The following is a 13,626-nucleotide window of genomic DNA, read 5'->3' on the forward strand; positions in this document are numbered from 1 at the left end:
TGACATGTCCACACCAACTGGAATTCGATGAGATCATGTTCAGTTGAGACCCGTTCATCATCGCTTCTACCCGCCCGCTATCGTCGACAACCAAGCGGAAAGATTATCCGCCCAGTCACCCACCGATTCCGAGTCGGAGTGTCCCCGCCAGACTGGAGCTCCGCAGGCTCCGCTTTCGAGTCCTCTACACTCTCTCCAGCAGCTCTCTCTGGTTCGGGTACCAATGCAAACGGACCGAGTGGAGGTCTCCGACCGCAGACATGATCTGGATCCTAAAAAGTCTTGCAAGCATCCAGGAGGAGAGCCACGGCTGAAATCTACGGACTTCGTCTGCAACAGGTCTCTTACTTCGAGCAGATCCGTTGAATAATAAGCACTCGATGCCACTCATCCTTCGCTTCCTTGGCTCACTGGGACTAGACCGTACAGGAAGACCTTCTGCCAGGCCGTCAGTGCCGCGACGGTGGAGACGCATGCGCCCAGGCCCACCCCAGTTGACCCCGGCTCCAAGAGCTCTGAGCTCGTCACTAATCCTGCATAAACCCAACCTCACGTAATTGCGTGAACTTCCAGGGAAACCGCCCGAAACCCAGCAACCCTTGTGTGGCAGAGGGATGTGTGTGTGTGAGCTCGGTCTAACCCCGTCAGTCGTCAAAGGCTTTGATCTTGAACGCCCGTCTAATAGCTGACAACGCCTGGTCGCTTCATGCTGTGGCCACTGGTCAGTGCAAAGCACATGCTTCCTGCACCGACTGACTTCCAGATCCACCTCTCAATCGTATATCATCGTGTATAGTTGAGCTTTGTGCCACCCCACCTGAGAGTGACTGTGACAATTAAGTAACTGAAAATCAACACATAAGATTGCCGACACTGGACAGTGTTCAGCGTCCCCCCCCCCCCTCTTCTGTGGCTGTGTACGAAGATCCTCACAGTACTGGATTCGAGTCTTGTGCTGCACTGCACCGGTTGTGCCTTTGCGGCTGATTGTACACGCCAGGGAAGGTTCCTCCCTGCTGGGCGGAGGGTTTGGCCTCGATCCTCGATCCACCAACACGCCAGAGATTGCTATCCGTAGCTCTGACAAACTTACTTCACGCACTGCGCTGTCCGAGTCAGGTGTTCGGTGTTCCCGCCCGATCACTCTTAGTTTGCATCTCGACGTCGCCCAACCCTCTCCTTCCGTACCGATCGCACCCTTTGCCTCCCCCATCCTGTGCGCATCCACAGTGACACAAATTATTGGCCGCATCACCCAACCACTAGTCCAGATCGCAGTCAATCCTCGGTGAGAGCAATTCACCCACCTTCTCCGAGCCGAATTCGCCTGCATCGAAACTGGCCGTGTTGGCCCGCCAGATCGTGTTGCCGCATTGGCTTCTTTTGGTCAGGCTGCCCCGGAGATTTTGAAACAACCGTGTCACTGACAATCGGATTGTGAGATTTAGTGACAAGGTCTTCCGGCAGGTTGTGCGGCTCAAACACCCCAATCTTTGTCTCGGGTCCGCAGCGCGTGGCGCGTAGACCAAAGATGTCGGAATCAGGAACCCCCGCATTCCAGATTATTGTCTTGGTAAGACTCTCCGACCCAAGTCTTCGATGGTCTTTGTCGATTTTTACTTGTCTGCAAGCGCTTCGGGGGTGAAGCTGGTGAAGATGCTCTATGACTCTGGTCGATATCGTTACTTCCCTCAGCGGATCCATCCTCTGATGGATCTTTCCGTCGATGCAGCGCTCCCTTTCTTGATTATGTCGCATACTGACCAAGAATAGGGTCCGAATGGCGGTCCTCGGGAAGATCATGTAACAGGTCTCCTGGTGCGTTCAACGTCGATGAGCTGGACCCCTGGATCAGTGGTCGCGGTGGATGCTGGGACCCTTCTGGCCGGGATCATTCGCATCTTGAAAAACTTCCTGCCGGATTCGATAGACGGGCAAGGAAACATGACGGCGGGGCCATTCAAAGGTCTACACTTACCCGCCAAAAGTGCAGAAGCGAACGCTGCGTATATATTCCGCGAAATCATTGGTGCCGTTCTGATCACACACCCTCATCTCGACCACGTCTCGGGTCTGGCCATCAACACGCCAATCCTGGAGGCGGGCAGTGGGCCAAAGCCTGTCGCAGCTCTGCCATCAGTGCTATCAGCCATCAAAAATCACATGTTCAACGATATTATATGGCCCAATCTGTCGGATGAAGATGGTGGCGCGGGTCTGCTCACTTATCAGCGTCTGGTTGAAGGTGGTAATACGCGGTTCGGAACCGGAGATGCCAGAGGCTACGTTCGTGCCTGCAACGGTCTTCTGACCAAATGCCTTTCCGTGAGCCACGGTCATAGCAAGCAGCGTTTCCATCCAGAGTCTGGGATGCACCACAGGGTTGGAAGCACTGTATTTCCACCCGATCAATACATGTTCTCTTCACGTGCAGTCTCCATGGATCAAACTGATGGAAGGTAATTATCGCTCCCCACAATTCTATCAAACCACCGAGAAAGAGATTGAAGACTAGGCGCTAACGCAATCGCAGCTTCTATTCGCCAGCTCGCTCCCCGCAGATTCCTCCCGCTGCTTCAAAGGAGCCCATGATGGCCTCTGTAGAAAGCTCCGCCTTCTTCATTCGTGACCATCGCACCGGGAGGGAGATCATCATTTTTGGAGATTTAGAGCCGGACACGGTATCTCTCGAGCCGCGCAATAAACGGGTCTGGGAAGCGGCCGCACCCAAAATTCACGCGGGCTCTCTTGGGGCCATCTTCATGGAATGCTCTTTCAGTGACAGCATCGATGACTCGTATCTGTATGGTCACCTTTGTCCTCGTCACGTGGCAGCGGAGCTGAAAGTACTCGCTGGGAAAGTCATGGAGCTACGGGATTCCGTTTCTCTCGACAAGAAGCGAAAACAGCCTACAAGTGGGTTCGGTGATAGCAGCGGCACCCCTCTCAGCCCACGCTCAAAGAGTCGCTCAAAGAGTCGCTCAAATCCTAGCCTCGACCGATCAGAACCTTCCTCGGGGGGTATCCGTGCTGTCGACATGCCCGAGACGCTCGTCGATCGTATCGGCAGCAAGGATGTCGCCGAACCCAATGATGTGGGTTGGGCAGATGCCGATCCATTACCACTGACAGGGCTGTCAGTCTACATTATCCACATCAAGGAGGGTCTAGACGATGGTCCTCCACCTGAAGAGCAGATATTGAGGGAACTCAAGGCGCACGCTCAAGAGTCCCACCTGGGCTGTCAATTCTTCATCCCGGACCCCAATCAAGCCATCTGGGTTTGAAATGGGAATCGAGACCGATCTGGCTCCCAGTGAAATCCCATCTCTCACTTCATTTTCTTCTCCTATCTTCTGCCTACCCATGACGAGCGTGGCGGCGGTGGCGGTTGGCATGGTGTTTGGGCGAGTTTGACCCTTACGAATCTTTCTGGGTACTATGTAAATAATTTATTCGGGCTTTCTTTTTTTTTTTTCGTTCATATCGCCGCGGGCGAACGACTCTTGCAAAATAGCGAACTATTCTTCTGATCGCAGTCCAAGTGGGCGAAAGGCTCGGCACGGGAGAAGCGGCGGGTAAATGCCTTAGCCCATGCTATTCAAGCATATAAAGTCCGAAACAACTTTTGCGATTGGAAGAAATTTGTACCGAATCCCGGACGTGCGGAGCCCGCACATCGGGATCGAGTGAGAATGGACCGAATAGCTGTCTGTGGTCAAGTATTAGATCTCCCTGTTCACAACAAAGTTGGAGTGGTCCGCAATCTTCAAGCCAATGGACAAGACAATGCCGAGGTTCGGGAAACTAAGGCTTACGTCACCTCACATGCCTACAGGAAGTCGTCACTGACAAGCTCACTACCAAAGAGCAAAAGCCGTCTATAAAACAGGGCGGGAAACGCCTCTATAGTAGACGCACTACAGTCCTCAGTCCTCACTGATTTCTAACGATTCATAGTGTTCAAACGTATTGGGTTCAGGCAATTGGGGGGCCCCACCGCCTCCCCGCGAATGATCGGAGATGACCCCAAAGCCGCCGATAACCGAGGCTCAGCGGCCACCTCTCGTTCCCTTGTGATTTATGATTGTTCGATCTCACCTCTGCCACTGTAATTCTCCTCTTTATTTGCACCAACCTCAGCCTGAACAATTTAACTCTCACTGTGAGCTGTGCGGATCTCTCTTGACTATGGCGTTCATCACTCGCGCGCTGCGACCCTTGTCGCGCTCCACGCCTACCGCACGTTTGACCACAAGGCGGCTTGCCTCCATTCGCCCCGTTCAGAGGTAGGTTCCAGGTCGATTGTCCGGCTTCTTTGCCCCGAATTGAGTCCGCGTGTGTTGACACTTCTTTTCAATTGTTTTCCTCCCTCAGCGCCTATGCCTTTTCCACAACCCCCCGCAGGCGGGAAGTTGATCTCTCCGAACTGACTCCCACCCCCATCTCGCTGTTGACCGAGACCGAGTCTATGATGGCCGATATGGTGTCCAAGTTTGCGACCGAACAGATTGGGCCCAAGGTCCGGGATATGGATGAAGCTGAGGCTATGGATGCCTCTGTCGTGGAGGGGCTCTTCGAGCAGGGTATCATGGGTATTGAAATCCCCGAGGAGTTTGGAGGAGCCGGCATGAACTTCACCGCGGCGATCGTGGCGATCGAGGAGTTGGCCCGTATTGATCCCAGTGTCAGCGTCATGGCTGATGTGCACAACACCCTCGTCAACACCGCGATCATGAAGTACGGCGATGCCCAGGCCCACCGCACCTGGCTGCCCAAATTGAGCACCAACACCGTTGGCTCATTCTGTCTGTCTGAGCCGGTGTCTGGCTCGGACGCGTTCGCTCTGCAGACCAAGGCTGAGAAGACGGCCGACGGTTACAAGATCAACGGCTCCAAGATGTGGATCACCAACGCCATGGAATCGGGAATCTACATTGTCTTTGCCAATCTGAACCCCAGCGCCGGGTACAAGGGCATCACTGCCTTCATTGTCGAGAAGGGCACGCCCGGTTTCTCCATCGCCAAGAAGGAGAAGAAGCTCGGTATCCGTGCTAGCAGCACCTGTGTGCTCAACTTTGACGACGTGGAGATCCCCAAGAGCAATTTGCTCGGTGAGGAGGGCAAGGGTTACAAGATCGCCATCGAGATCTTGAATGAGGGACGTATCGGTATCGCTGCCCAGATGACCGGTCTGGCTCTTGGTGCTTGGGAGAATGCTGCGCGGTAAGTGCCGGTGAAAATTTTGATATTTCCCCTTTCCATTTTGGGCGACTTCGCCGGCTCTAGCAGATAGTAGCTGACAGGAAGGAAATAATTAGCTATGTCTGGAATGACCGCAAGCAATTCGGCAAGCTGGTCGGTGAATTCCAGGGCATGCAGCACCAGATGGCCCAGGCCTACACCGAGATCGCTGCCGCGCGAGCTCTCGTCTACAACGCCGCCCGTAAGAAGGAGGCTGGCCAAGAGTTTGTCAAGGATGCTGCCATGGCCAAACTCTACGCGTCCCAGGTCGCTGGGCGTGTTTCCGGCTCCGCTGTTGAGTGGATGGGCGGTATGGGCTTCGTCCGCGAGGGTATCGCTGAGAAGATGTTCCGTGACAGCAAGATCGGTGCCATCTACGAGGGCACCAGCAACATTCAACTACAGACCATTGCCAAGATGTTGCAGAAGGAGTACACGAATTAGACGAGAAATTTAGTTTCTGTTCGTGTGTTCTGGTGCGGTGGGGTTTCAAATTCTCGTGGTCTGGTATTAGCATTTGGTCTGCGCTAGATATATATTTTTTGTGGTTTGTGGGATGCAACATGCAATGATCATGTGTTGTTGGACACTTTCCTTCCATTTCTTCAAATGAGTACCACTTCCTTTCACTTCCACTCTATCCACTAGGTATTTTCGAGAGGTAGATGCGGTACAGCCTTCAAGTCCAACTTCATTCCCCCGTTGCTTAGGAATCAACTTGAAGCACAAGCCCCTCGACCTCATTCTCTTTCTTTGAGACACCACAACCTAAGGTTGGTATCAGCCGACCCAAATCCGACTGGACTGAGATCTCTTGGATGAGCAACTTTCAGAGAAAACCCAAGGTTGCGTCGGTGACACACCAGAACTGCCGTGACACATCGCTTTACAAACGCATGTCACATGATGATGCACCGAGTAACATTCTCAGAGCTTTCTTTCTTTTCCCTCATTGAACCCCATATTATCAATTGAGGTTGCTGCTGTCTAATATCCCGCACCCTCTTTCTCCATTCTCCATTCGGCAAAAGGTGATGTTCAACATACCCGGCCGTTAAGCCTTTCACTCGATTTAGGTGGCGGGCCAGGATCTTTCAATTGGAAGCGTTTTGCCACTTCCAAATCGCTTGTGGCCGAGGATGAAAGGTGGTGGTAAGACAAGAGGGGCAACCCTGACCTTGTTGGGAACCTTGACCCGCTACTGGGGATGAGATCAATCACCACCCGGCCTCTTCGTGATGGACCTCGATGCCCTCGTTTCGGCATGACGTCTTACCCTCTAGGGTTCAAGATTGACAGTCGCCTGATACACGATTGCGAAGACAATTGAGTGAGTGTGAGTCTTCCTCGCGCATTCCATTGCCAGCCAGACGACACCCCATACTGTTGGTGTATCTGTGGAAGATGCCAAACCCATCTCCGGACAAATGGACTGTCATTGGGCGCTGTTTGCCGAGAGTGAGGCCACGGTATAGTTATGGTCATTGAATAAGTCCGTAGCTCTCAGGCTTACGACTGCGGGTTCCAGGGATACGAAAATGACGGATCTCTCTGCTGAGCTTGGCCTGGGTGTGTCGGATATGGGGAAGGGCCCGACGGGTACGGAGTTGTTGGATGCCCAGGAGATGGAGCACTCACGACAGGCATGGAAAGAGACATTGTCCGGTGGGCAGATGGATAGCTTCCCATACTCGGCAATCCGTCCAATGCAGATCCTGGTCCAGAGTGTTGAGACATGTGGAATCCCTGGCCAAAGGATGGCTCTGATCCAGAATGGTGTGTTCCCCCCGCGCTACTGAAGCTCATCTGGGGCGAGACGAGAGGAACAGTAGGTGCTACCATTCGCGAACTTTGCTGCTGCTGCTGCTGCAGATGTCCCTCGATTGTGTAGGATTCCATGCGAGGTGGGTATTCGGGGTCTGAAGATTCCCCAATCGATGAGGATCGCGTGCTCGAATATGATGGCTGCCATTCGTGCGGATGGGGTGACCGACTGGACATAGACAGGCTTGATGTCGCGCGAGGTAGTCTGGTCGAGAGCGGGTGATTTAGTGGTGGTGGAGGAGGTGGAGGAAACTGAGGCGACAAGATCGTATTCGTCGGAGGGACTATGGGTGCTGATCCGTTGGAATTTTCCACCGCATCCCATCCGGTGCGATGATGACCAGCTTGCTCATGGCTGTTTGTGAAACTCGGGGGTCCAGTAAAGCTGGCCAGTTGGGTTTTTAATCGAGCAATCTCGTCCTGAAGAGTGGCATTCTGTCGAACCAAATCGTCAAATTGTTGATTTTGCGACCGCATATTGTCCACTTGCGTCCGCAGAATGGTGACCTGCTGTTCCAACTGTTCAATGTGCTCTTTTGTCCGTTGTCGAATGGACCGCTGTGCTTCGCGATCCATGGCCCGTTTGCGCTCTAATTGTTCGGCCGATAACAAGGAAACCTTCCTCGACCCCGAACGGGACTCACGCCTCCGCGACGGCGCACCCTCCTTGCCGCTACTGCTCATGATCTTGGTCTCTCTTGTGCGAATTCCTTTTCTCTAAGCCGAGTCATCCGAGACGCGTTGCCAAACCCAGAGAGAACAAAAATTGCAAATTTTCGTTCGATGACCGAGCGCTCGGTCTTGTCTCGCTTGAGCACGGATTTGTAGATGATCATAGGGTCCAGCACCCATCCAGCGGGAGCAAAAGACGACAACACACACACATTTAACAGGAAGTCGACATGGGTCTCTGCTGTGCGAGACCTTCGGAGCTAAAACGGCCAGGATTGCTATTAGAGCTCCTTTCACCAAGACCGTTTTGGAGGGGGGAGGGGGCGGCGGCGTCGCCCCTCCTGAGACGCTGGAACCGAGCAAGGTCGGTTTTGGATCCAGAGTAGCGCGTCAAGGCTGGGTTCGAAAGCTTTTCCCCCCCCCTTTTCACACCCAGCAGACAGAACCTCACTAAGCACCAGGGTACCAGATCGAATCTCGTCAAGACCGCCTCGTGCGCCTACAGTTTGGGAGCACTCTTTATAGGCTGGTCGTTTGCGCTGTCTGCACCGAGGACAAAGAGGACCCCCGGAGAGCCTCGCACCAAACGATCCTCCACCGCCGCGACAATCTCGCAGAGGGCACTTCTCCAGATTGTCACTAGCATCAAAGTTGCGCCCCAAAGGGTGCAGTCAATCTCCCGACTTCCGAGTGGTGGTTACGCCCAACGGGTAGCAAAGCTACGCAGCGCCAACCAATGATACCATCAGGGTCACTGCACGAACCCTGTGGAGACATCAAGGGGTGTAAGAACGCCTAGGGTCACTGGGTAGGTAGGTATCAACTGACTGGGACTAGCAAGTATGACGGTCGAGGATTGCGTCTGGCTCAAGGCGCTCTAGTCCCTTTGGGTATAAAGCTCGGCGCCGATGGCGAGGGTACGTCCGTGTCCACCATTCAACCATTTTGGGGGTCCATCGATTCCTTCGCGTCAGGCAAGCATGAACGGGAACTTCTCAACCCACTCTGCTCCAGACCGAACCGTAGACTCGAGAGTATAGAGGACCAACTGTCATATACTGACTGTTGATTACTGGCTGCTGACGGCTGACGGGCCACCTCCCGGGTGTAAGTTTAGCCTTCTTGGCTAGGAGAGCTTGTTGCGTGATGCAATCACAGTACCTAGACTACTGCAAAGCGGCTCTCCGGAATACTGGCACCCCCTGTCATCCTTTCCTGACATCCGATGATCTTTCCAGTCCACATCGCGCCAGAAGGCAAGGTGGACCAACCGAGGTCCTCAATGGATCCCAAGCCATGACTCCGTTTCTTTCTCTCCCATCCAGCCTGCGTTGGGTATAGGCTGGGCTGCATATACTGGGGATGAGGATGTGTTGGCTAGCGCGCAGCAACAGCCACTTCTGAGGACAGCCGCTGCCAATCGCGCGGACCGCTCGTCCATCATGAACCATCAGAGCCTGTCCTTTGCGATATCATTTTCTGCCCATGGACAAACCTTTTTGACACCACGGCCAGCCCGAAAGCTCGGATGCAGCAAATGACAACCGCTCGGGCCTGCCAGTCAGTCCCCCAAGCACGAAGGTGGTTCTAGAAGAGGCCAACTGCCGCGCAGGTCGGTCAATCCGTGACGCCAAGCCGCCGGCCCCTCCCAATCACCGGCGTCCGGGGCTCTGACCTCTCCCCGGAATAATCATGCGCACGATATGTCAGAATTTTGGCGGCTAGGTTCCCCCCTAAGCGACGGTGATGCATGACGATGGGTCAGGGGGGTAAAGTGGAACACACACGCTCTTTGTTGGCCCCCACTTCCTCAGGTGACTCGCTCTCCCCGATTGCTCTGCGTGCGTGCCATCGTCTAGGATTGAATCGGACAGGGACCAAGATGGACCGCCTGCCGTTGCACTTGAGTCGAGTGTCCACACTTCTGTCAGATCACAGAAGACCGAGCAGATGGTCTGATTTGGGAACCATAACACTTTAGTTCCCTGCACCTGCTCAATTGCCCCCCTCACTCAGCCTCGTAGGTCCCTTTTTCGCGCGCGCTCGCAGAGTGATGAGTCGGTCTGATTGATGATCTGCGGGGTCTTATCAAGACCTGCCGTTGCCTCTTCCTCGATCCAGTCATACCCCAGTGACGGTGTCCCTGGGAAACGGTCCTACTTTTGGGTGCTTGAGAATCATGACAGGGGTGGTTCCCTCTTCATCAGAGCTCAAAGGCGAATCGAACAGAGCTTCGAGTCACGACTCGAGTGTGGTGGCGGAGATCTCGTCTACTCGCGAGGCGTTTACCACACCATCGGAACACAGCCAGTGATCTTCTAGCTTGTTGGTAACCAACGACATATGCCATGTGTTGTTATCGTCTGTCTCTTGGGTCTCTCTCTCCCTCCTCCCTCTCTCTCTCTCTCTCTTCTATTTTCTTTCATCTTAGGCATCTTGATTTGTCGTCGTGGCAAAGCGCGCACTACTCATGAAGCATATCCCCCTTGGGCTCAAAACGGCGCCCATCCACCACCGCCATGTAACACCGACTCACTTGTTTTTTCCTGCTTGGCTTTTGGAAGTAGCCGACACAAGAAACTCAGAATTCTTTTGAATGCAAACACAATTTTTCCTTGTCATTTTATGGTTTTCCTTTCTTTTGGGTAGTTCCAAAAATGATTTGTCTCCTACAGGTCCACTTGTCGCGTTGTGCTCGTACATGACTGACTCTCAGACCGTCGATGAGCCCCATCGACCGCCTCTGGGAAGATAACAGAGATCCAGATCGATCATTGGACGTCCGCCTTCCAGCAAGAAGGGGCTTCGCGACCGACTCTGTGGTTCTTACGACTGATCTGGGTATACTGTTGTCGCTTCAAAGAGCGAATCAATGCCGAGACTGAAGATGATTCCCCCTTTTTAACGCGAATCCACTCTCGCGAACATGTACCCGCACGCTGCTGCCAAGTCTATTCATAGTCTCTCTGCGTCATGTGAGAATTGGGTTGAGCCTTGAGACCTCCTCCATCGGGGGTGAATTTGTTCGAGAAGACGAACAACCTTTCGGTCAGAGCCTCGTGTCAAAGTTACCAGCAGATTGCCGGGCCTATCGGCTTCCGTCGAGCTACCCGCATCTCTCCACCTGGTCGAACTGCTGCTCCATTCGGCTTGTGATGTGGACTAGTTTCGAATATCTTTGTCCAGCTTGAAAGCAATGAACTGGCTCGACGTCTGATCTGACCCGGTGGGCATGGAAATTCGATTTTTCCCCTACACATGTCAAAACTCTTGATCTCTGTCCAAGTGCCTTTTCTTCGTGGCTTTACTTGATGGGAGTTGTGCGGTTGTGATGGTTCTTCCCACTAAAAACATGCGCGGCATTTCTCAAAGGGCCATGGTCTATGGAATAAAGTCGTCAGTCTAGTAGCAGGCTATGCTGACTCTAGTCGGAGAAGTGCCTGTTCACTATTATGGGCAGATCTACCTGCGATAGACCCAGATTTGAAGACAGTCTTTCGAGAGGCTTGAGAGGCGGATTGTAATCCGCTCAGTCGAATTCGCTAACATAGACCTCGTTGTAAATGCCGGAGGTGCGCGTCGCCCTTAATACGAGCCATGAGTTTTGGCCGCGGGAACATGTCGTGACATCAATTTTACACTAGCTCGATTATTTTCTATTTGATCATATAGGAAATTCTCAAGACAATTTCAAAGGCAGGCTGACCTTTTTGAGGTGGACACTTCAATTTGCCCATCTTTGACGGTTTCCAGCCAGCATCAGGTGACTGCCACTGTGTCCCCAGTCCGCTTCCGACGTCACGCCTCGCGGTCCGCTGAGCTGTTGCCGCGTGGAACTTATTTCATGAGCTGTCCTCATTCTTCACTTCCATAAATTGCAGCACTCTTACACCCCTCGGGGCTGATCACTCAAGCTCGGATATGGACTTGGGACCTCCCATATTATCATCATAAATTGTAAATTCCCTCTCCTTACAGCATGGATCCCACGTACAAGGCCCGGAAAGAGGCCTTTGTGTCCAATCTCGCAGGAAGCAACCTCTCCGACATCAACGCTGTCGCTTTTGTCGCACCAGTAAGGAAACCACCAATTGAATTGCAGTCGCTTCAGGACACCACGTGCAGGCGCTGACGGACTCCCTCAGGCATCAGTTCTTCTTTGGTCGGCACTCCAATCTCGATTGTCCTTCTTCACGCCCTACAGCCCGGCCGCGCTTTTGACTGATTTCATTCTCAATGTCCTGGCCATTCTTTTCGCAACCACCGCTTATTCATCCGCGCCCGTCCTCTTGAATATCTTCTTGATCACCCCGGCCGTTCTGCTCTATCTCACTCAGCCCCCTCATCGCTCCCAACAAAAGGCCAAGCCTCCCCGCAAGACCGTCAATACAGATGGCTCATCCCCAGACCAGGCAGGGTCCCTGCCCGTTCATCCTTTTCTCACAACCTACCGTGCTGCTATGATGATCATCACCTGCGTTGCGATTCTGGCAGTCGATTTCCGGGTGTTTCCCCGTCGTTTTGCCAAGGTCGAAAACTGGGGCACATCATTGATGGATTTGGGGGTGGGCTCCTTTGTTTTCTCTGCCGGTGTGGTCTCAGCCCGGGCGGTGCTCAAGAGTCGTGCTTCTCAGTCCAAGAAGACGCCCTTCATTGGGCGACTGATTCAGTCAGCACGCCATTCGATTCCCCTGCTCGTCCTGGGTCTCGTTCGCCTGTGGAGTGTGAAAGGTCTGGACTATGCCGAGCATGTGACCGAATACGGTGTCCATTGGAACTTCTTCTTCACTTTGGGCTTCTTGCCTCCCTTTGTGGAGGTCTTTGACTCGTTGACTGCCCTGATCCCATCATACGAAGCCCTGGCGGTCATCATCGCCATTGCGTATCAGGTAGCTCTCGAGTCTACCAATCTCAAGAGCTACATTCTAGTGTCCCCCCGCGGTCCGGACCTCTTGTCCAAGAACCGGGAGGGAGTTTTCTCTTTCCTGGGCTATCTGGCCATATTCCTCGCGGGGCGAGGCGTGGGGACCCGCATCATCCCTCGGGGCACTTCTTCTACTCAAACTCCTCGGCAAGCCCGGAACTCGGTGATCACGAGCCTGGGGATTCAGGTGGCCTTTTGGCTGACAATGTTTTTCTTCAATTCCTCGTACGCATTTGGGTACGGAGCGAACATTCTGGTTTCCCGGCGACTGGCTAACATGCCATATGTCTTGTGGGTCGCTGCTTTCAACAGCGCACAACTGCTGCTGTTCTGTCTCGTGGAGACGATCTTCTTCCCCTCGGTGCACCGCGCCACTGGTCTGGAAGGAGAGCAGGAACGAAACGCTTTTGCGACTAGTCCGATCCTCCATGCCTTCAACCGGAGTGGTCTAGCGATCTTCCTGGCGGCTAATCTGCTCACTGGCCTCGTCAATTTGACCGTTCCAACATTGGATGTCAAAACACCCCAAGCGATGGCTATCTTGGTGGTGTACACAGGTGTCTTGACTGGTCTTGCCCTGGTCATGGACAAGTACAATGTCAAACTCCGTCTGTAGCTGTATATAAGTGTCTCGGTCTCGGTCGCACCATGTATTCATAGATTTGACTGTATATAAAAAACAAGGCATTTACTTCAAAGCAAGCGTACTTCAAAATTGAGTCTATTCACCTAAAACTGCTCTCATCGTAAGCCTAGTCTCTTCATACAATTCAATGCCTCTCCAACTTTTGGGGGGGGGGGGGAGTGGTTGACTGATCCTGGTTGGCAGGCACAAAACGCACCGACCAGCGGAGTTGAGCCTCGGCACATGACGCCAGCGCAGGTCAGCTCGGAACGTCTGTTCCCCGCACGACTGGGGACGTGGTTTTCTCCTTTTATATGGACGAGGACATCGAGCTATC

The 13,626-nt window shown here is 53.4% G+C and overlaps 4 protein-coding genes across 4 annotated transcripts; 3 read left to right on the top strand and 1 right to left on the bottom strand.

Moving 5' to 3' along the window:
• Positions 1-1,531: 1,531 nt before the first annotated feature.
• POX_c03978 (uncharacterized protein) lies at positions 1,532-3,287 on the top strand (the record flags this gene model as incomplete). The annotated part of the gene is made up of 3 exons (XM_050112863.1): positions 1,532-1,573; positions 1,774-2,459; positions 2,534-3,287. 3 exons carry the CDS (start codon positions 1,532-1,534, stop codon positions 3,285-3,287), a joined length of 1,482 nt encoding a protein of 493 aa, XP_049970419.1.
• A 904-nt stretch (positions 3,288-4,191) lies between these two features.
• On the top strand, positions 4,192-5,688 carry POX_c03979 (Short/branched chain specific acyl-CoA dehydrogenase; the record flags this gene model as incomplete). Its single annotated transcript, XM_050112864.1, has 3 exons — positions 4,192-4,289; positions 4,378-5,226; positions 5,322-5,688. 3 exons carry the CDS (start codon positions 4,192-4,194, stop codon positions 5,686-5,688), a joined length of 1,314 nt encoding a protein of 437 aa, XP_049970420.1.
• A 1,065-nt stretch (positions 5,689-6,753) lies between these two features.
• Positions 6,754-7,752, bottom strand: POX_c03980 (uncharacterized protein; the record flags this gene model as incomplete). The annotated part of the gene is made up of 1 exon (XM_050112865.1): positions 6,754-7,752. One exon carries the CDS (start codon positions 7,750-7,752, stop codon positions 6,754-6,756), a length of 999 nt encoding a protein of 332 aa, XP_049970421.1.
• Positions 7,753-11,719: 3,967 nt separating this feature from the next.
• On the top strand, positions 11,720-13,280 carry POX_c03981 (GPI-anchored wall transfer protein 1; the record flags this gene model as incomplete). Its single annotated transcript, XM_050112866.1, has 2 exons — positions 11,720-11,815; positions 11,886-13,280. 2 exons carry the CDS (start codon positions 11,720-11,722, stop codon positions 13,278-13,280), a joined length of 1,491 nt encoding a protein of 496 aa, XP_049970422.1.
• Positions 13,281-13,626: the final 346 nt, after the last annotated feature.

The sequence above is a fragment of the Penicillium oxalicum genome, chromosome III (genome assembly GCF_001723175.1).
Source record: "Penicillium oxalicum strain HP7-1 chromosome III, whole genome shotgun sequence".
Classification (NCBI taxonomy): Eukaryota; Fungi; Ascomycota; class Eurotiomycetes; order Eurotiales; family Aspergillaceae; genus Penicillium; species Penicillium oxalicum.